General features: G+C 34.8%; 1 protein-coding gene across 2 annotated transcripts in view; it reads right to left on the bottom strand.

Moving 5' to 3' along the window:
* Window positions 1-367: 367 nt before the first annotated feature.
* The window catches only part of LOC136339786 (terminal nucleotidyltransferase 5C), a 46,764-nt gene continuing 22,927 nt past the window's right edge, over window positions 368-24,204 (bottom strand). The window contains exons 2-7 of one of the 2 annotated variants that reach the window (XM_066283272.1): window positions 16,962-17,132; window positions 16,496-16,664; window positions 16,254-16,438; window positions 15,780-16,195; window positions 9,704-9,926; window positions 368-5,707 (exon numbers count right to left, since the gene is read on the bottom strand). In XM_066283272.1, the coding sequence (XP_066139369.1) occupies window positions 5,513-5,707; window positions 9,704-9,926; window positions 15,780-16,195; window positions 16,254-16,438; window positions 16,496-16,664; window positions 16,962-17,132 (1,359 nt within the window). In that variant the 3' untranslated portion in view covers window positions 368-5,512. Of the gene's footprint in view, window positions 5,708-8,161; window positions 9,644-9,703; window positions 9,927-15,779; window positions 16,196-16,253; window positions 16,439-16,495; window positions 16,665-16,961; window positions 17,133-24,204 lie in introns of those variants that run through there. The other variant, XM_066283274.1, reaches the window with a different exon arrangement.

Raw genomic sequence — 24,204 nt, 5'->3', positions numbered from 1 at the left:
CAGTGAAATAAGAATCGATCGGCTATCTAGGAAGCCTGGATTAAAACTTGAAATCTTTTTAAGATATGGACTTTCTTCTATTTTGTTTTTTTTTCTAAGTAAACTGTAGATTTAATTTTAGTTCTGAGTATACTGTCGTATCTCGTATTGAAATATCTTTCATTTGGTGTACTAGTATTACAATGGGTACCTTTTGATAAAAAAAAGTTAGTAGGGGTAGCTGGATAAGGGTGAAAATATTTAACATAGAAAATAAGACATGAACTGCTTGTTTTTAAATGAAATTATATGTGTTGCAATACTTTTTACAAGCGCTGTATGCTTATGCTATTATCATGTATCAGAAGAAGACGATAAAAACAAATGCTACTTTGAGACACTTTTATTGGTTTTTATAGTTTTTTAATTTTTATTATACGGGAGAACTCGGCGTTGAGAACAATAAAAATATACAGGGCAAGTCCTCCATTTAACATATAGTTTCCTCAATCAAAATATATATCTCTTATATTACCTTAGAATAAATTTTATTATTTCTGCATGATAATAACTATATTTTTTTTAAATAACGGTGAATCTCGACTTAAAATTACTCATATAGTAGGGTATTCGTTCAGAACTATGTCATAATAACCGTGTTGCTCTAAAAATACATTTTTTTTGTGTTTTTTTGTGAAATTTTAATTTAAAAATGTATTAAATCTTGTGAAGCCCACATTCAACCAACTTTAGAATCCACTGGATAGATACTGCTACACCAATCTTTTGCTTATAAAGACACTTCGTTTAATACTGTATTATGCTTTGTAACCCTATCTCCTCTATTATATTTAACATATATTAAGATAAAAATTTTAATGGCACAACATACACTTTACGCACACATCGAGTAGGGCCGGTTTGTCTGCTTGAATAAGTTCAAATTTATTACGTATCATTTACCAGAAAACGGGCCCTTTATAATACGGATTCACCGTTTTTGGTAACTGCAAAAGAGTAAAGCATTCAATAACGAAATTTTTAACATTAACTATGGGATAAACTACGTATTACATGCTACATGAGATGACAACTAGATTTAAATAGTCAGTGGAAGTGAAGTGTACTAAAGATATGCTTCTGAGTCTCCTGTAAGAAAAGATGAGGAGGGAAATAAGAGTCTTATTAAAACCAAACAGTAAAATCTAGATTAATTAGTGTAATAATAATAGTAATAATGATAGAGAATTATACCTAACTATTCTAAGTATCTTAAACTAGACTGAACTTAAGTCAGTAATAATAGTAATAGATTAGAGAGATAGAGAGTAACCTCGTATCAACATCAGTGTAACATACACAACGCATTTTCTTATTGTTAAGTAAAACAGGTTTATAATATTTACAAGAGCTCACATTCACTTTCGTTCAATTTAAATGGGATGAAGCGGTTCGTGACTTAAGTGTTGTTACCCAACCAAGAACGCTTTTTACTCCACATTCAAATTTACCGTGTAATGCACACTCGTGTGGAATATAACCTTAGAAGTGACTTAGTAATATTCCTAGCCCTAGAAGTATTATTAATCTTTTCAATTTGAGCGAAAGTACTTCTGGTTTTTGAGGGGAGGAAGTTGCCCGATTGTCGCCTAGCATGATGGAAATTAATGCCATCGAAAAGGTGATTAAATAGGATCTATATTGTCTGTGTAACCGTTTGGAGCGTGTAATCAATCTTGCTAATTGATTTTTAATGATATACGGTAGTTAAATGATGGAGACAAATAATCATCCACAGCAAATTTCAAACAGAATAAAGCATAGAAGGATTAAAAAGATATCTTTTTAAGATCACCTGCAGGTTTCAGTGACCTTTAGGTGGGAGTGGCTGTGGGTACATAACTCTTTTTAAAGCTTCTGGGTAATATAAATGTGGTTATTATGGCTATATAGTAATTTAGAGTCTTGTTACGCATCAATTGAACTTTTACAACTATAAGTAAACTCAGTAAATTATAGTGGAGATTACTTGCATTTTGTTTTTTCTGAAATGAAACGAACGTGGCCGATAAAGAAAGTTCTCGAGAGTACAACTTCCAAATTGACATCTCAGAAATGGTTGGCAATATTCCCTTCAAAAGTATAATTTCCATTTCGTTTCCTGGAACGGAACGTTTCTTTCGCTCTACCTTTCCAAAAACGATTTTCCACAAATTTGTATAGCTGGAATTATGTGATTCTCATTTTCTCCCTTCAAACCTAATATTAATTAGTAGGGATTCGAACAACGTTAAATATACTTCTAACTAACCGGAGCCTTTCAATATTCGGCAGACACAAATAGTCTATTACGTCTATTAGATTAACCAGCATTGAACATGTATTTTGAAATCAAAATAAATTTGTAACTCGTTTGAAGTGCCCTGAAAAGGAATTCCAGGGTTCTTAAAAAATAAGGTGAACATTTTCTTGTATTGCCAACTTATTCTAAATTATTTTGTTAAATTTGCCTTGAAAAATTCTCTATATTTTAAGTTAAAATTAATCCATTCAAACTTTACCCATATTTCAAAAGTCCCCAATATGTCCATTTTTACTCTTGATTTTCTGAAATTATAGGAAGAACACTAGCGAATTTACCGAATCGTGTGTAGATTTTTTGACTCATATTGGGAGACATATTTAACTATTTTAAGGTTCAGGTCAATCTTTTGCTAATATTGCCCCGATCTCTCAACAGTTGAACCTGTATGAGATATCATGCGAAGAAAACTGGGCCATTGAAAGCTCTCCGGCATGAATTTCTGATTGCTTTGATTGCTCTGATTGCTTGAATACAGTGCTCCAAGACATCAATCATCTAGTGGAATCATTGTTGCGAAGAGTAGGCGTGAAGTCAATAGGAGTCTAATACATTATTCATTAAAAATTGTGTTTATTTTTCGGTCTTTTTTTTTAACCTTTGTTGTCTGCTAAATTTGTTAAAAAAATTTCCATCACTTATTTATATAGTAATTTGCGTATCACCGAGTATATTTGAAAATACGTGTTGACCATTTCTTCCGAAAAGTTAACCTGCACTGCTTCAAAGAAATGGATCTACATGCGATAAGTGTAGAAGAATTTCAGAAGTTTTATGTTAACCTAATCTAACTTAAGAGTAACAAATACCTTCTTCAAGAAAAAGACACGAATTTTCGGCATTAACCGGAAAAGGTAACGAATTCCTTTACGCATACCACAAATTTTAAAATACCCAGTAGTCTTGCTACGTTAACAACAACTTGATCAACCATCCTAGATCTGATCCACATCTTCAATAAAAAATATTAAAAGTCTTTTGTTAACCTAAACTGAGATGGACTAAAACCCTTTTAGTGAAAAAATCTATTAAATTAATCTATTAAGAATATAAAGTAGTATTTTTAATTGCATGGCAATTATCAATTTTTGGTAACTCGAAGTCACAAAAGTTATCAAAGAATTGTTAACATGTATTAACCTAAAACTGTTCAAAATCTCGCAAAAAATGCATGAATCATCAATTATTCTATCGAGTTCAATTTGTTCAAAGTTAACGTAATTTCTAATTTTTCATAAGATTTCCAAGGACATTTAACAATGTCTAATAACTACACAGAAAATTCTTAAGTTCTTGCTGTTGGGTTGGTTCAGTTCAGGACGATTTACCTAATTTAAATTCATTGGGAATTAACATTAATTTTGAAATAAAAAATGTATTTTCAATTGAACTGAGTTCTGCCAAAATCTTCCAATAATAATCTGTATTAAGGAACAATACTTTCTATAAAAAAATAAAGATTTATTCGTTGCACTTATCAAGCTGACACGAATTTTAATTATCTTACATTTTCAGCAATGTTAAATGTCTTTTTTAACGTGATTGCAATGTTTTAATTACAAAAAAATTTCAGTGTTAATTCCATCAAATTAATGTGAATTAATTGGAGGTTACATAAGTACATATGGTTAACCTGTTTTCTTGAACGGATCAGGGATTTATCTTGAAACTGAAAGAGTATTAAATCTATATTAGGGTAACGTAAATTGATATGGAATTAATATATATTTGTATCGAACTTATTTTCAAATGATCTGAAAATTGAAAACAAAAACTTAATTATCCATTACCTCTGTCGACATAATATGAATTGAAATGGTTACAAATTTCCATGCAATGATAACGTGGACTTATGGGTATTTTTGTGTTGTGATTTTGCTAGATTTTCTGTCTATTTGATGTTGTTGAACTTGTGCATTAACCTAGGACATTGTAGAAAGGTTAAAGCCAGACTAATTTCAAATTTTGGAAAAGTTTCCTGTGAGAACACAACTTTTGATTGCCTTTCATGTTAACTCGATTTTTTCCTCTAAAAGGAAAATTTTGACGACAATCAGAATTTCCTCCCCTTCGCAGCAAAACAAAATACTTCAGATTTCAACATTCCCACAAATGATAAAATTGCAGACAAAAATAATAATCTCAACACACAACCAGAAATTTGATTCACAGCCTTACACCAAACGTGACAAGTCAGCCCTTACTTTCCTCTGTCGAAGGACTGACAGTTTTCCAAAAAGTAGGCCTGCAACAATAGATTGTACGACTAGCAAATTAATTGTCACAGTGACTTTATTTAATAGATTGTTTCGGATTTATTATTATAATAAAAATAAGGTTTTCAAAGAATTTTTTTGATGATCTAAGACAGCTTTTCAATTTAACATTGCCACCTTACTGCAAAAGGAGGAAAATGGGATAATGAAAAACTGACTTAATCGGTTCAAAAGATGATTAATTCAATGAAAACGATTGCACATCTGTGTGATAGGTACTACGGAATGATATAGATTTTTTAAATATTATTTTTAAACAAGGAAGTGTAGTATTAGACGTTTTGTAATAACGTTCTCAACCTCTCAGTCAATTTTTGAAAATATAATTGCTTATTAGGAATGTTTTTTAGCCCTGATTGTTATCGGCGCGAACCTTTTTGAATAAACTTATAAAATATACACAAGATGGAGATGAGCTTTTTGGTTTTTCTGCTGCAGCATAAGTGAGATCAAAATCAGCATTGAGTAAAAAAGCAGCTCCATCACTAGAAAATTTTTACATAGTGAAGAAAGTAATTTCTCGTTAATTCAAAAGGTATTTTACATTATATACATCTAACATTCAGACGCAAGGAAAAATTGCAGAGCTAAGTATTAATTCAATACTACACTCTAAATTCATAGGTCTATATCATATTTAGACAATAACAATATTAGTAGTGTTGTTTTTGGACAAGCTGATTGCATACTAAAACCTTTTAAATTCATTATTATTATCATAAGAAAAATGAATATACACCATACAACTCATCCAGAGAACCAATACAGTACTACTAGAAACGCACTAGATGTTAAAAGTTATAGTGTTACAAGTCTCAGCTCACTTCGGCTCCGTCCGCAAATCAATCGTGATTATTCGAACCTAATCGAACAAGTCCGACATCTCGCGATCCGGTCACGTGCTGCAGCACGTCATCCACGTGGATCCGCAGCCGCAGTATTGGCAAGGGGGCGTGGCTATCGTGATGGGGGCATACAGGTAGCCATTGGCTATTACCAGCGGAGGCGCTGTTGCAGTCTGTGCAGGCGCCGCCGCCATAATACGCTGTTGCTGCTGCTGTTGTTGGTGGGTTTGGTCTTGGTAGAGTACCTGGAACAAGAGGGACGTTCGAGCACTATTCAAAATCACAGCTTAGAATTAAGTTAGATTTAAAAGATTTTTTTAAAGTTTGTTTCTGTGAAAATAGTGGAGGTTTTATATTTTCGGTCTCCATGTATATTTACTTGCGCATGCGCAAAATATTTGAAAGAGTGCTTGATGAACATGTTTCGTTTTACCTAGAAGCATAGATTTGGCACAATGAGAGTTAAAATGTATTTATTATAATTTTTAAAGATAATTTTGTTACAAAGATAAGGTCTTTATGCCTTTGGCTACCCTAGTCACCAGTACGTTCTTTTGAGCATGCGTAACGTATTTGAAAGTGGGGTTCTGAGAAGTTTTCATCTCTCTTTACCTTAGCCTAGAATATAAAATTACGATTAATCAGGGCCAAAAGGAACTTTTTTTAACGAAATTGTTTATTGGAAAAAACAAAGTAGGTATTAAGAGTTCTAACTGCTCTGTACATTTTCTTAGGAATGCGAAAAGTATTTGAAAAAGTATCTTTAAGATTGTGTGAAATAATAGAGAAATAAAGAAAATTAAAAGTGAAGTAGCAAAAATTAATTAATGTAAGCATAGGATTTACTATGTTAACAAAATTAAAATTTAATAGATGAGAGGGAACTAAAAGAAAATTAAGTAGAAATGAGGAAACAAGCAAAAACGATAAAAACCCTGCGGGAGAAGTGGACAAGAAAGAGAGAAGTAGTGAAATAACAAGAAAAACTAAACACATCCCAAAATGGAACAGAAAAGTAACTAATTTAAGTTTTACGTAATAAACACTTAGGCACTTAGCCATGAATGTAAATTTTTCTGAAATAATTAATAATTTCATTAACATTTTAGATAAATATGATATTATTATATATTAAAACGAAGAAAACTGATTTTTCTTTCGTTTTATGTCATAAAAAGAACATCATATTATTGGAAAAAATTAAGAAAATTGAAGTTGAAAAAGTGAACGTTAAAGTTGTTATTGTGAACACCCTGTATGTGTTTTTGGCTAAATGAGTATTTGTGCCTGCTAAAGTAATCTTGTATTATACACTATCTTAAAATGATCAAAAACAAACTAAAGCAAACTGCAATATACATTTTTTATGAGGCATTCCAAAGATTTAAAATTGCTTTTAAAACATCATAGCTTCAAGTCATTGTACTCCAGGATTCAAAATATCTTGGAGCTAAAATGGGCTCAAGAGAAAGTGCTACCACGTGAAAAAATGCAGGTGGTTAAAAAAATTACATCTTACTACGCTTCGCTTCTTTGGGACACCCTGTAGGGTTATCACTAATTTTAAAATTCACCTCCATTGGCTGTACATACATCCCCACAATTTATTTTTTTTTACAAAATCACAAATGAACTTATAGGAATCCGAGGGACTGTTGAATGGACACCTTATGTGTTTTGATAAATCGTAGCTGAGCTTTCGGACCAAAAAATATTTGTCACTGGGTGATGAAAATCATCTAACAGTGGAAGATATAGGGCAAATTGAATAATTAAAGTCAATCAGACAAAAGTAGATTAAAGCTAACGTTAACAATGCATTGTTTTGTTACGGAATTTCACATACATTTGGTATCACCGGACAAGGGCTGTTCCATGTCATCAAACAATGAGTGGTGGAAGCTGAAAGACTAATTGTTGCGTAGTAGTGGAATGAAAAGTAGACAAATTTGATTTAACTAAATGTACCATAGTTGACGCTTGTCAATCATGACGAGGCAAAGGAAATTTTAAAGAAAAACGAAATAGAGTTTATTAATAACGAGGGCATTTTTTTAATAAAATATAAGCGATGTCAAGGAAGCAGAGGTTCTACCATTTGCTTCACCAATGTTGACAGAACGAAGGGAATCCAAAAAATCCGTTTGGAGAGACGACTGAGAAATCAATGGTTATACTAAATGCGAAGAGCTGATAACAAGGATGGAAGATCCAATTTTTAGTTGAACATTTTTTAAGGGCATAAAGCAATGGATATATGTAGTGTTTTCTGTGTTTCAAAAATATAATATTAACAAAAAAGAAGTGCAAATGACGTTCACACATCGTATGTTATTTTGTACCGGCTTTAACGATACGCTCCACTGAGTCCAGAGTATTTAGAATTAAGTGTAGTTGGAGAGGTTTGTTGGCTTAGAGGACGTTTGAATGACTTTGGGTTTCAAATTATTGAGCCAGAGACATTATGAAAACATAATTATAGATCAGCCTATAATCCTAAGAATAATAAACGACCACAGCATATTGATGTCAAGTTGTTCTTTTTATCGAAAAGAAAATTGTCGATAAAAGTTTTTCTGTAATTTTTGTTAAAACCGAGGATCACATAGCTTATGTATTCATTATGATTTTAGTTGAAAATAAGCTTATGTGGATATAGATAGAGGTAAAATATCAGTATAATAAAACAAGACCCTAGATAAAATATGAAAAAAATTTATTAATTTAAGCAAAAGATTGACAAAATTTACAAAACTAGAAAGTAACACCACATACGAAACAACAATGTGAAGTGACAACAAAAGGCATGAAATGGTACTGAAAAAGTATTTAAAAATAAAAAGAATAACACGTTTGGAATATTAAAGTATAATAAAGAGGTGAACTTAACTGAAAGTTTAAACCTATAAATAAATGTAGAGAAGCACACATAAAACGAAGAAAACAATATGTTTGGGGAGACATGCAGCAGTACCGACGAAGAATAAGATAAAATAGTCAGTATGGTGACAGCCTAACGATACTATTGTAAGAAAGACAAAAATGACAAAGGCAAGTATCGTTCATCCACGTGAGATTTCTCAAGAAATGATACGTATTGACTGAACATGCATATGATAGTTACAAATTTTAAAAGTGTTATAGAAAAAATTAAAAGGACTATCTTGGATGGACAAATATCCGGTTTGCTAATAATACTCTACTTTGCCAAAAAAATTCAATTCAGCATAATTTTATCTAAAATGTGGCTTCGGGACGGTTGCAGAGCTATTTATCATTTAATAATAATATGATTATTTGAATTTTCATGTAAATTGTGAGTTAATGTATAAAAGACGAAAAAATGGACTAAAAATAATAACATTTAATCAAGCATTTTTTGAAGTATTGATATAATAAATCATTAATTCTGTTTGCTCACCATTAACTTACTAATATTTTTGTGAATATTTTGCTCACTTAAACAGCTAAATATTTACTCAGGCGGTTAAGAATCTATATACTTCTACGCTATTTAAAATGCAAATACTTATCATTCAGCAAATAACGTCATTTTATAACATGTAAATTCCTCAACCAATATGCAAAACACTTAAATGAATTATAACTTTATCTCACTAAATTGATGGGATTTATTTTAAGAGATATTTAAAGCAATAGGGTTTATTTGTACAATAACGCTGTAAATATAGGTGTAAGGAATTGTGGTTTACAGATGAGTCTGTAAAATATTTGTCAGCTACTTTGAAAGTTAATGTGGGGGACTGCGGACTTGGCACCCAATTTGGAAATGCACATGCTCGTGAGGAATCACCAAACTATTATTATTCGAGTCTATTTAACATATCACGAGAATAATACCATGTGCATCAAAATAATTAAAAATGAGGTTTTCATGAAAGTTTCTCGATTTGGTGCAGAACGGCCTCAAAAAGTACATTAAATGGAGTTCATCGTCGAACTTTCTTGAGTCATTGCCGAATTGCCTCCTTGACCGTACGACTTAACACTCCCGGAGTTTTCCAAAATTAGCACAGTACTTTTAGTGCACCCGAACCATAATTATATAGAAAAGATAATAGAATTAAGCTTATCATATAACTTCCTTCCTCTAATCATTAGCAGAGTGACCTTCTGGACCTCTAGATTCAACACTCGCAGATTTTTTCTTACATCTGCGGCTATTTGTTTTTATAAACATTCTTGAAAACTTAAGTTCGTTTTGCAAATTAAAAGCTCACCTGCCAAGCTAGACTCTTAATGAGCTGCAAAGTTTGCCTGCGCTCATGTCCCATGAGACAGACCGTGCTCTGCGCCACCACGTCGTGAAGGAGCAATAGGAATCTGTGTCTGGATGCAGACTCTTCCGGGACGCTTCCGAAGTGATTCCACAAGTACGTTTCCAGCTTCGATCGCTGCTGCACTACGTCGGAGAAATCGATGAAAAAGCGTGAGCACATGTATCTGAAAAAAAAGAAATTAAAATATTAGTAATAAATTACTCTTTTGAAGGAGGTCCATAAAGGTACCCCTCGATAAATTGAACTATCAAATTTAATTTGTGGAGTCCTGAACGAGTTAGTCCAACCGCAATAAAAAGGACGATGTCTCCGCATGACGCAATTTGCTAAATTGGATCAAACAATCTCCTTGGAATGTAATACTTTCTCACTTTACTTTCGAGGTCACCATTGCTAGACTTTTAATACTTCAAGCATTTAATTGCGATATTTCTTCACTATTTTATTCAAATGTGCGCCAATAGACGCACCAAGCGTGGGAGTGATCTTGCTTCTTCTCGATTGAGATTGCATAAGCAGGTCAACAGCACCAGTTCAGGTGCTGAATATAGTAAAAAAATGCATGATTGGAACACTATTATCGATTGCATCTCATTGACCCAGAACCGATGACAATTGGTTTTTTGCAAGCCGACCTAGGGGCGAGGGAACAGCCTTTCGCCGCTGTAAAGGTTAAAACACGCGAAAGGATCGCTATTTTTAAAAGGTCAAGGGCGATGGGTAACTGGTCACCATGGGTTGAACCCCAACTGTGAAGATTCAGAACTAGTGAAGATTAATAATGGTTGTGTAAACTGTCTGGTGCCAGGGTGTAGCAGTTTATTTGCACGGCATATTAATGGTTACGGTTTTGAAACATCTCAAAAACAAGTTGTTTCCACTTGTCTGGGTATTTGGGATCATCGTAGATGGGTGAGGCGAGTGTCGAAAAACAAACGTAAGGGCAGTCGGACAAAAAATAATACTCAAGAGACGAGCCGGTGCATTTTTGAAAATTCACGTGGTAAAATCAAAAATTGTTTTCTATTTAAAACTTTTACACGTTCCTAGTGCTGAAAAGACACACGGAACAATGGAATTTAAGGCTTCCGGCTTCTTTTCAAAATTAACACCAAATAGATTTTTTATTACTTATTTGGCACATGTCTGCGGAAACTATGTCCAGTTCAATATGATTTGCTATTTAAAAATGAAATATGCGATATTTTAGGGAAAAATAGCGGGGCCAAATTCTTTACCTCCTTTACCGTGACCGCAACGAGTTCAAAGCTTCAAAATGTTTTCCAGAACTGTTTAGAAAACTGACTAACTAGTTAACCGCTAACTTAATTTTTTAATGCCACTAAATTTTGCAATTACACACGAGTCTCATTGTTTTTCAAAATTTCATGACTTGTTCTAGAATATTCTGAGGATAAAATATGCAAAGCTTGGTGCCGCAGTTAGCTTCTGTAATATTCATTAAATTTCTATCATTAATAAGTTGTCTAAATGATTCGAATTTTGTTTTACTTTGTTTCAGATTTTTTTGGAAATAAAATATGGAAAACTCGGTATAATAGTGTCTGATACTAGTCATTTGCCTTCTCAAACTTGTTTAAATTGCACCTTTATCTGTTGTGTGTTTCACTGCCTAGAAATTCAGAAAATTTATTATTTTCGTGGCATTGATTACACCCCATCCAGAGATTCAGATTTTTTTCAGAATTACCTTATAATCGATTGTGAAAAACTCAGTGGAGTAGTGAGTCTCTTATATAAGTCACTTAGTATAGTTAAAAGCAATAATTACTTGAAGTTTTCAAATATTGTTGTGTAATGGGAAATAAAAGGCACCTGCACTAGCAGAACTTGTCGTTCATTAAACATTGGATATAAGAGGTTTCGGAGAAGGTAATCCCCAGATCAGCTTTTCCTTGCTAGCGCTAAACTTTTTCCATTCATTGTTGTCAAAAACAATTAAATTTTAGTTGCAAAAAGTTATATGTAAATAACTCAACTTGCAACAAAAGACGCACACGCCATTGAAATTTATTGTTAATTATGGAGTCTAGTTGTGAGGATTTCACAAAAAAAATTACTTAACTTTCAGATTTTAACAGCAACTAATGAAGCAGGCGGACTTTGCACCTTCAGAAAATGATATTATAGTCCCTCTGTCCAAAGATGAGTAAGTTTCTTAGTCATTTATTCTAACCAAATCTAATTTTAGCTTAATTTATTCAATTATTTGCTTTATGTTGCGGCTATTTAAATTCAATTTCATTTTCTGCCTATCTATAATAATCAATGGCAATCAAAGAAATGAGTAAAAGGCAAATTTGCTTTTGAATTTTCCTTTTGTAATTTTATTATGTATTTAATGCCAAACGTAAATTATTTATCGTGGAACATAAAGTTTCTATTCGATCTAAAAATCCTGAACAGTTTCACCTCATCTATCTTACCTCCAGTGGCGCCGCCAAATTTTTAATATTGGTTATAAAAATTTTAATTATTTTTAAAACTGAACTTTAAAGGTTAAAAAAGTAAAAAAAAAAAACTTATTTACGCTAATCGATGGGACAAGTTTAGAAGAAAGTGATATAAAAAAAATGACAAATTAAGTATTCTTTTTATATCTGTTTTCGGTGGGTATTCTACCGCACACATGCACATCTACCATTGTCGGATTCCCTTTCGAATGTCTGCTATACATGTAGTTGTGAACAAGGAAATACTTTGCTCCAGTTGCAGTTACGCAATCCGACATCAAAATTACTTATACAAAAATACATGTAACCAAGTGAAACTCGAAACTATACAGATTCACTATCGTAATAAAGATTGATACCCGTAGAACTTAATGCCACGTTCGTTCTGAATTACTGCATTTGTTCTAATTGAATAAATCGACTTACACCAGGTGTATAAACGTATTTCAACGTTTACGTAGACCAGGATACAAGTATATTGATCACTTCAAAATTACCTTGCATTATACGTCTTGAATGTCCGAAAATATCTGTTTAATTATCTTTCATAATAGGAGTGTAAAATATAATGGTGAAAGGTTAAACGATTCCTATAATTACATATCTTTCCACTCTGCAGTATTTTTTTAAATATTCATTTCAACGTTTTCAGTGGAAAATTGAGAGTAAAAACAAACATCGAAAATATTTCTTACGGAAAAGATTTTTCTCCTTCAGAAATTTACTCCGAGGTTCTACAGGGTGTCTCATTAACAATTTACATTTCGTCTAATTTCTTTATTTTTGACATTAGGAAAAAAGTTCAAACGGGGACGTCCCTTCATTTTAGAAGTAGAACATAAAAGTGGCCCCTTTGCCCTCCCTCGTACGAACCACGCTCCCGTAGAAGACATAAACTTTCCCATGTCAAATGAAATTCCTCTATATTTTGACAATTTTGGATTTCTTCATAATTTTCCGTTTTCGAGTTAGTTTGGGAAATTTCAAAATTTTCACAGCTGCAAATGCCAAGGATACAGGTGTTGTTTCGTAACCACAGCAAATTTCGAAATCGGCCTTTCAGGGCTAAGTGGACCTAATAAGCTACGTTTGGATATATTTGAATTTGAGAAAAATCTTCAAGAAATCTCGAAATTCGGCTCCGAATTTACATGATTTCAAATGTCAATAACTTGTTTATTTCAAATGGAATGTACTAATTTTCTCGACGGCATCATGTTCAGAATTGAAAATTCTACAACTTTTATCAGTACAAACCTATCCCTCAACCTAGCAGTCTTTAAGTTACCGAAAATATCCCCTTCTGTAGGTGAAGTCTAAATGTCGATAATGATGTCTTGAGTTACGTCACTAAATTCTGCAATTTTGGATACTACCAACGTGAACACGATGCTGTCGAGAAAATTGGGGCAATTCATTTGAAATAAACAAGTTATTGACATTTGAAATCATGCAAATTCGGAGGAGGATTTCAAGGTCTTAGGAAGGTTTTTTCGCAACTTCAAATATATCAAAACGTAGCTTTTTAGATTCCCCCTCAGCCATGAAAGGCAGATTTAGAAATTCGCAGCGATTAGGGAACAACGCCGATTGCCGTGGGATCAGACAGCTGTCAATATTTTCAAAATTTTCGAAATAACCCGAAACGGTAAATTTTAAAGAAAATATATCTTAAGTAAATTGACCTTAAAATTTAACGAGAAAGTCAAAAAAATTACGAGTTTCCATTTGAAATAATGAGGTTTACGTGACGTGCGGTGGGATAGGGGGCAAAGGGTAACAGGACCATTTTTAAGTTCTACTTCTAAAATGAAGGGGAAGCCCTGTTTGAACGTTCTTCTAATGACAAAATTAAAAAAATGAGAAGGGAGGAAAAGTGTTAATGGGGCACCCTATATGCTAGTACGCACTAGTTGAAGGTTGAAAAAGAAGTGAAACTCATCCTTTTTTCTTTCCAAATTCACTTATAAGATTGAAAATAGCTCATCTAAGAAGATGACCACATCTAATGACAAAACTCGTAATTGATTTTTCTTTTTTTCATAAACTTTTTGTGAAAAGTTATATTGGTATTGACCAGTTTACGCTGAGACTGAGAACTTACGTAACCAGCAGCCTCTTGGAGATTCTTTTCCCGCTTGTTCAAATTATAACATAATGAATTCGATAAGGAGTAAAAAAATGTAGGGGGTAAAAGGTGAAAATGAAAAGTGTTCGGAAACCAAACGATTAGAAATGTCTCTTATAAATAAGTGTGGCTCAGAAACGAGATTTGAAATTTTGCTGCGGTGCTGATCAGTTTGCAACGATTTCATCATAATAAGAAATCCATGTGAAATATACCGCCTTATTTTGAAAATCAGTTCCTCTGAAAAAATCAGTATGGGATGAGAATTTAAATTTTTGCTTTTAAACAGTCTTTGAAAAAACTCTCATGTGAGTTTTAGACTCGAAGTTTGAAATTGCGTTATAGAACCAACGAGTTTAAAACCACTCCATCAGATTAAGAAATCCATGTAAAATTCTTCTGCTTGGAGTTTCTTTTTAATTTAATCCATAGAACTGAAAAGCAGGACAAAGGTGAAGTGATAATTCAGTGCTGAATTATAATTTTAAGAAATATATGCAGGTGAACTCAAAATTTTCAGAAATTGCATACTTATTAGTATGGACTAGTCTAGTCGCACACTTCATTGTCATTAAATTGCTTCACTTAAGAACTCTGCAGTGTCTAGTTCAATGAAGTGGTCGAAATTCAAATCGAACCATCGCAAAAAAATAAAAATCACCTTTGGAAGTGACTAAAAATCTGTGGGTAATCAATCACTTCACTTCTACAATGATTTTAACTGAAATTGATCTGCTTAGAGGTGCGATTCACTTTGATGTACAGGGTTCGGAAACGCCCTCTGGACGATTCAGGACGGATAATGCAATCAATTCGAATTTTCCATTTTAAATTACAGAGTTCGAAAAGCTTGAAAACGACTCCTGAATCTGAAAGTGAGTTTTAGTAGCTGTCCGAAACTGCATTCTAAAGCTGACCAATCTGCAATCACTTTATCATAAGGGTTGTATGTAACGTTCAATCTTTTGGAGATTCATTCCGCGTGGATTTGGAGGATTAGAAATTTGTCATTCATCGATTGCAAAATTCTACATACAGTGATAGAATTACAATTGAAATTACAATACCGAAAGAGAATCATAAATCATCAATTTGAAATAAAGGGAAGATTGATAGGTTGAAAATCCAGTAATTAATTTACAATTTAAACTACACGATAGAAGAGAGGTGAAAGTGGCCATAAAGTACGATTCCTTGGCGTGAAAAACTACATCTGAAGACGTATTCTACAACTCATTGTTACATAACTGGCTTGAATTGACTTGAGGAGCTTGATGTAAACTCATCTTTTTGAAATTTTTGTAAGAAGAGATATTAATCCAAAACGAATTTTTTGTGGCAACCTGAAAAACTATCAGTGACTTCAATACGTTTTCTGCTGCAGAAACGGAATAAGAATTGATTTCAAACTCACCTTTCCAATGATCTGATATAATCTGGATGTGCGGGCCGATAGTTCTTAACCAGCAGCGTGCAATACTTCAACAGCCCCCCTCCTCGTATTTCCTCAGGCCGCGTGGTGGAAATCAGTCGTTTTTGTAGATGGCGCAACGCCTCGCGGAAATCCCCGTAGACCGACTCCCCAACTACGGTGGGGTAGAAATTCTCGCTGATAGGGGGCGCTCGGGTGCCGCCGTCACCCTCGTCGCCGGCGCCTGCCGCGCACCTGTAGAATAACAACAACGAGTCCAACACGATCTGGAACGAGTCGACACTGAACTCGAACTGACGGCGCATGCGATCAACGAACTTGAGCTCGACACCCCTGCCCCGCTGACAACCCAATGAGATCAGCGACCAACGGTCTCCAGAGTCTGAGGGGTTGTTCACCTGCGCAGAAAGTGATTCTTTACAACTCCGCATCACTGAGTTCTTTGCAAAAGCTTACCTTGACCATTTTGCTGACGTAAGCTTCTTTGAGGCTGCATGTGGATATTCGTTTCCGGCTGACGCCATCGGGCAGCATGTCGTACAATGAACTCAGCACCGCTGCTTTGACCTTGTCGAAGTTCCGGGGCGAGCTCAGCTCTACGCCAAAAATGAGGTCTACATCGTTGTAAGGTTGGTCTTGGCCTGAAACAGTGGCAATGTCTTCAAAATATTGTTTCAAGAGATAGTTGTGTGACTTACCGGCTGCCAAGACGTGGGATGCAGCACCCCCGTTTAGCCGGATATCACGGACCCGCATTCCTGCCCCACCCGACGTGGGGTCACCTTCTAATTTCGCCCTGACTATATCCACTAGGTCTCTGAGGCGCACTTCTAGTGTGGGAAAGTTGCCACGCCCGACGATACTTATCTGAAAAAAAAAAAACGATGTTGAGTTTCAAAAAATATGCCGTTTCTGCAAAAACAAGTAATATAATGTCGCTTTTACTATCTAAGCCATAAAGTAAAATTTACATAGCTGTACGTATTTATTATCTTGGTTTTTCACGTTTCGCTCATTTCCGCCGCACTAAAGGTAATTTTTGTAGGCCCCTTAAAGATGTGTCGGGCTTTTCTGTTGAAGTACTTTGCCTTCATTTTATGGAAAAAATCATGCGATATTGACAAACAAAAAAATAATGAAAATTGTTTGTTTAAAAGTACTTACTGTTTCCTCCATAACGTCGTTTAGTCTGCAAACTTGTTCATAAGACAGGACAGCAAGTCTGGCGTGCGCTTCTTCATCGAACCCATTTTCCTTGACTTCAGGAGGACTTCCATACTCATGGTGCCCCCCTAGTACATCCTCATCGTCTGTGTCTTCTCCTAACAGATTACACTGCAACAAAGCGTATTAGAGGTTAAATTTTGTGTGGGAATCGATTAAAATCATGAGGGTGGCAAAGCAAACATGGTACGTATGAAGAATTTGAATTAGTATAAGTGCTACACTGTTGCTAAGCTCGTATTAGGACAACTTGATTAACTAATTTATTATAAATATCAAATCATTTTTAGTGGGATGAGCTAATGCAAATAAACGGTCTTATAAGTCACATAAAAGTAGTTCTCAATCCAAGCAAAATAGGCTCGTTCACGCCTTGATTGTTTTCTTCGTCCAGTCACGATTCATCTTGACCTGCCTCAAGTTGTCGTGCTTCACCGGTCACACACCGACAATTTTACATAAGACTGTTTGGGTATCGAACAGCTGTCCTTTCATTAAATACGATTTTTGAACAAACTCACATTGATTTATGATGGACAATTTAATGAATTCATGTTTAAATACGTTACCCAACGCTGCTTTTAAAGAATTTATTTATAATACACTCATGCAGGTGACAAACATGAGTTTAAATTTTGCGTTTATGGCAGTGTTTTACCTTGATCTTTGAACAGAAGTAGTCAATTTTGGCAGGTTCAAAAATTAAATTTATGAATTTCATAACCATTGTAATTTGGAAACGAAGTGTAGACCAAATGAACGAGTACGAGAAATTAATAATCAAGAGATAAAACCTGTAGGATGCCATGTTCCTATCTAGTCTAGTGAAGGCTTATCTTGTTTGCAAAAAAATGGTATATTTACGTCACGCCAACAGCTGAATTTAAATAAACTGGGATTAGAAAGATAATATTGGAGAGAAAATCTATGTTTCATTTTTCTACTGTGTATATAGAATCGAAGGTGAGAAGTAATTAAGTATTAAACGAAATTGAGATTAATAATGGACCTAAAGATTGCAATCATGTCCCCAAAACCAGCTTTTTTTTGACAAAGCAATATGGAGAAAATCAAAGAAAGTGCTCAGCAGAGAAATGAATAAGAACATAAAGGCCTTACTAAACTGAACTAATCCCATTTTTCGACTGCGTTCTGAGTGTGAATCGATTTATTAATTTATTAATTTCAATTGAATCCACCTACATTGTTTTTAAACGACAACTTACTAAAATTTGTGATTTAGTAAGAAGAGTATGAAAACCTTTCTAGCCTCGACTTTGGAACTTTTCAAATCAGGAAAAACCGTAAAATCTTCAGATCATATTAGAATTTGCGATTTACTACTGTGATAAAAAATATGGTGAATTCATCATCACACATTTCATCACATAAGGTGAATCATTCATTTCCATCACATAAAACCATGAAATTATTTTTCTTAATGGTACGTTGGTAGCTCTATCTGTGACATCTATACAACTTTCATGTGAATTTAATCAATTGCTAGAGTTACACGTGTTTTTGTAAACATACAAAAATGAGTTTTTCGATTTTTGCTATGTCTGATTATGTGGAACACAGGATTTGGATTAAATGGTGTTTGCGGAATGAATATTCTGCAGCGAAAACGTTGAGAATGTTACAGAAACCCTTTACTGATACAGCTATGTCGCAAAACATTTTGACAAGTGTTACAAAGACTTTAAAGAAGACCGAGAAGGAGTTCTAGTCGAACATCGCTCTGAACGACTACCAACATCTATCGATGAGAGGTCTCGTCAAGGAAATCAGAGATTTGGTACTGCTAAACAGTAGAAAGATAATTAGAGATCCCGCTGGTGCTATGCGCATTTAATTTGGATCAACCCCAAACCATTTTGAAAGATGTTTTGTGCCTTTAACGCGTCAAATCTCGATTGGTTCCAAAAATAGTAATTTTTTAGACAAAAAGCGTTGCATTAAAATCTGTCAAACAATGATGCCTGATCACGATGACGTCATAAAACGGATCATTACGGTAGATGAGACTTAGATTTATGAATATGACCCGAACACAACCGACTAATCGACAGATTATCTTGCAAAAGGTGAAAAAAGGTCGAAAAAATCGCACCAAAGTCGTTCAAAAATCAAGGTAATGTTGACAGTTTTCTTTAATTATCGTGATGTTGTGCATTATCAATGTCTTCCGCCAGGCCAAACTATTAACAGGGAATATTATTTGAGCGTTTTGCGTTGTTTGTGTGAAGCTATTCGTCTCAAAGAGATCAGAATTATGTGCGGACATTTTTGGTTTTTGCACCACGATAATGCACCGTCCCCCACTACGAACATTTTGACTAAAAAACGACCCATATCGTTCCACAACCACCGTATTCGCCTGATTTAGAACCGTTGAATTTTTGGCTATTCAACAAACTCCAAACACTGCTCCTGAGACACCATTTCGACTCGAATGAGGAGATGAAAGCCGAATCGAAGAATGTAGTGAAGGTCATCCCGGAAAAAGACTTTTCTGGCTGTTTCGAGGATTGGAAAAAACTATGGCATAAGTGCATCGTTTCAGATGGGAAGTACTTTGAAGGCGACGAAAGTTATTTAAAAGGGGAAATAAAGATTTCTCACTTAATAAATAAATAAATTTTATTTTTTTAACACAGTAGCAGTAAGAGGAAGGCCTTACTAACCTGAACTAGCTTCGATTAACCTAAATAGGTTTGGAATTGTTCAGTATTTTTGGGACAAGTCTAATGGTCTTAAAACTTACTAGAATTTGAGATTTAAAAAAAAACGTAAAAAAACGACTAATCTTAATTGTCCTGTAATATTTCAGTGAATTATTCAATATCGTTTTTGGAACGAGAGTTAAAGAGGTTAGTAAAAAAACTTGCAGATATTTCTAACCTGAAATATTTAATATATCTGTTTAATTGTTAACTTGAAACATTTGATAAGATCCATTGAATAAGTTGGATTTGCCGAAGTACTTTCGTACGACTTTTATTCTAAGACGAGCCTGACCTGAAATAGCGGAAAGCAGATCATACTGCAAAGTAATCTAGTATTGCGTCAAATTGTGGTGAAAATTAATAAGTGGAAGAAACTACGGAGGGTGAAAAGAAATTGGTTCATCCCTAAGATAGAAAAATAGAGGAAAATTATTATGGAAAATAAATTTTTCTTCAACAATAACTGGGTCTGAAGAAAAAATATTTTCAGATGAACAGGACACGCTTTCCCTTGCAAGATTTTCGCTTTTTATCTTGATCTTTGATAGTCATATTAAAATCCTAATAGGCGCTATGCTAGAACTATTCCAAACAACAGTAAATGCGAACTAATGGAGAATGCAATTCCTCATTAAGGGTTTGTGCGTGTAAACCTGAGGCAAAACGTTCCAATCTGCATCACGAAATGAAAGATTGAAACCAATTTTGCAAATATCCCACCAATGATGGTCGACCTTCATTGGGCTTCTCCCTTATCTCCTACATAAACGCCAATAGTTTCTGTTCAACTAAATATAGCATCTGGAAGCGTAAAATACTCAAATTCCAACTTTATGGCAATTCATCTGCTCCCCTAGCGAACCTCCTCCTCCTTCCCCTCGTGCCTCCTCTCACCCCCGTGTTCCGGCTGCAGCGTGCAACAAGGATCGTCGTGAGCCACGTCAGGCCCAGATCTGTTGCTAGGTGACTCGACTGCTCCGTGACGTCACTACCCTTTGTCGGGGGCGGCATGAATGAACTCCACGTGGGCGGGCAGCATTGCCAAATCGTTCCATTGACGTAGACTCAATAGTTCGCACGATTCAGTGCACATTTATAATGCCGCTTATCTATATGGCTTCCCACAGTTAGTTTCAAGGAAAAATCTGGAAAATATGTGGATGTGGATTCGGGATTCGTACCGAAGACATTAGACGGTTGAGATACGGGTGTCCTCCTTATCTTTGTTTATCTGGATCAATTTGAGAAACTGGATGCGTAGTAGGGGTTTGGCAACGGCGTCCCAACGCCGCCCCCGCAATTTCAGAAGTACCGAAATATGCCGCTATCGATTTACGTTTCTTTCAACTATCTACAATGAAAGTATCTCATAAAAAAACAGCAGCTTTACCGTCCAAACCCCACAGTTTTTCACCCCCAATTGCACAAACACGCTTGACGTAGCTCAGAGTCGTTTTAAGGGACAACTGACGTTCCTGGATAGCGGCAACAAGTATGGCGGACCGCCAATTTATTTCTCAATGGATCTGGAATTTTCGGGACGCGACTGACGTCACGGGTTTCGCGTGGGGTGGACAGATAACAAGTTTCATCAGCTATCCTGTTTCTGAGCTGGAAAGGGTTTTTCGCTCGGTTTGAATCTAAGTAGGTAAAAGGTATGTCGGGTAGAAGTAATCGGATATTGGTTTAGGCACTCAGATAAATGGGAATTATGATCGGAGTTTCAAATGACATGACTCCAGTTTTCCAGATCTGGGACAAACATATGTTGCAATAAAAAGTGATACTTCTATTCGCTTAATCCTTATGAGATTACACAAAGTAATCGATTATTGCAATTATTGAACTTCAGAAGATAGGGACTAATTATTGGAATGATAAATCTACGTCATCGCCTTGAAATCGGAATTTTCGTCCGATATACTGCGCATCAGACATAATCAGTTGCTCAATATATCTATCTAATAAGCACGTACGCCCTGAAACGGTAAGGTAACAGCATGCAAAGTAAAAAGAAACAATCGACCTTCGAGGTGAATAATGAATAATACAATTGCGACTTTTCTGGAAAATACAGAACAATGTTCTCTATTATTTTAGGTCATTCTGAGGATTTTGTCGGTCGGTCATATTAAATATTTAGGTAGGTGTAGGTTTAGATCAATGTCAGGTTGGTGCTTTTTCACGTTTCCTTTGTAAACCATAAATTCTAATTAGTCTTGAAGACTTAAAGATTCGTTCCGTAAACGTTGAACAGTTTCAAAGTTACCCTTGTTAGATCTAGCTAGTTCAGATTAGTAAGACCCTCAGTCCTCGGCCTGGATCGTGAATACTATTAAGAGTTTTGGACTTCTTTATGAAAATCTCGTTCCGGTTCTTGAGTGGGTAACATCGCCATCTTTGAGGCGTTCAAAAAGACATCTGTAGGTATTGGTGAATAAATACAGGATGTTCCGTCGAAAACTTTCCACAACAGTTACTTTAGATGATTACAAAAATATCGTAAAACGTTAAGACCCGGCGATTCTGCTTTCTAGGGGGACACGTAATGGGACACACCCCCCTTCTGCGGGGGTACTATCGGCCATTGAATTTCAAACGGGACCATGAGTCGAGTGACCCGCCATTTTAAATATAATAAAATTCTCCCTGACCCAATGCCCAATTTTATAAATTTTGGACCGGCAATTCTGTTGTACCCGAGTCTTTCATATTTCTTCGAACATTTTCAAGACCTGCAGGGGTGATCAAGTGAGACTGTTCAATTATCCGCTTCCTTAATTATTCCAGGAAATCCGGTCGGGTTAGATAAATTTTTTATATGAAGCGTCCCCATAAAAAATCGAGATGTGTTAAATCAGACGGCTTAGATGGCCATTTGGAGGATCCTCGACGATCTATCCAGTGATTGGGGAAATTTTCGTCCGGAAATTGGCGTGCTTCTGCTGTACAATGTGGAGGCGGCGCATTGTGTTGAAACCACACTTCATTTTCTAAAGTGTTTTCGTCATTTTCTAGTACCTTCACAACCAACGGGCAGATGTAATTTTTCAGAAGAAAAGTAGACCGATTACTTGTTCATCGAAAATTCCAACTCAATATTCAGCTGTTGAGGGTATTGAGTGCGTTTCTCTCTGAAAAGCTTCGGATTGGAGTCACAACAGATCGAGAGTTACGGCGATTAACTAGCTCATTTATGAAAATAGTACATTGATCCGAAAATTAAATTGAGTGAAATAAATTTGGATTAGCCGTAAGTCTATCAGTCAACACTTCACAAAACTGAACGTGACGATCGGGATCGTCCTCGTTGAGTTCATGGACCAACTTCATCTTGCAGGGATTGTACTTGCAAGTTTTCAAGGTACGCCAGCAACTCATGGCAAAGGCCCCTGAAACTTCTGATGATTTACGAAATTTGTTTCACCATTTCTGCCGTAAAGTAAACCGTTTTCAGGGATACAATGGTAATGTACAATTCACTTAAGGTTCTTGGGTGCGGCGCAAAGGAAGAAACAAGTACTAAATAAATTCAAATTGCTGAGTGAAATGTAAATATTTTAAATAATTTTTTTCGTGAACTCTTTTAATCAAGTAAAAATTGTTGTCAAGATAATGAAAAAAGTTTGTTTATTCGAATGCGTTAAAGGGATTTTATGAATATTTCATCGTATTTTCTGCAAACTTTTGGTGTTATTTTTCTCAGACCTGAGGGTCAAAAATAAAAAATGGGCATTATGTTAAAGAGAATTTTTTAAAAGTTTCAAATGAGGGGTTTCTCAACTCATGATGCTAGTTGAAATTCCAAAGCTGATTGCTCCCTACACAGGGGGTTGTTTCGATAAATTTGAAATCAGCGCCAGCATGTGTCTGTAGAGAGAGGAGTCATAGTTAATACCGCTTTTGGCCTGGGAAGCATCCTGGAAAACCACCATCGGTGTTATTTCATAAGAGACATAATTTCGGTAGAGTCTAGAACCTCGAGCCTCTCGTTGAATCGAGCATAATTTCCTTTCCTAAACCTTCGCGTTAGTTATAAAAGGTGTTTGGCAAAGCGATGGAAAATTTTCAATGGGAGATAGATGGGTTCATTTTGAATCTATGTAAGTATATTTATCCCTATACAAAGTTTATTAATTTTTAAAATGTCGGCCTCTTTACACTTTTATACAAAAAATTAAGATGATACAAGCAAGGTAATTTTTTTATTATTAAATACTTTCCCCTGTCGAAAGTATTTTTTTCAATATTTTTAATATGCATATTTACAAATTAAAACAAAAATAAATTTGAAATTAATACAAAAAGTTATGTAGGCAAATTAATATGTTAAAAAACTTGGACTCCAATTTGTTTTTATTCAATTTTTTTATAATTTATGTTAAACAAAATTTTATTTAATTCAACACCAATTCAAGATTTTCAAATAATTTTAAAAACTTCTCTATTCTATA

The sequence above is a fragment of the Euwallacea fornicatus genome, chromosome 6 (genome assembly GCF_040115645.1).
Source record: "Euwallacea fornicatus isolate EFF26 chromosome 6, ASM4011564v1, whole genome shotgun sequence".
Taxonomy (NCBI): Eukaryota; Metazoa; Arthropoda; class Insecta; order Coleoptera; family Curculionidae; genus Euwallacea; species Euwallacea fornicatus.
The sequence above is the reverse complement of the archived record's forward strand: the minus strand, read 5'-3'. Positions and strand labels throughout refer to the sequence as shown.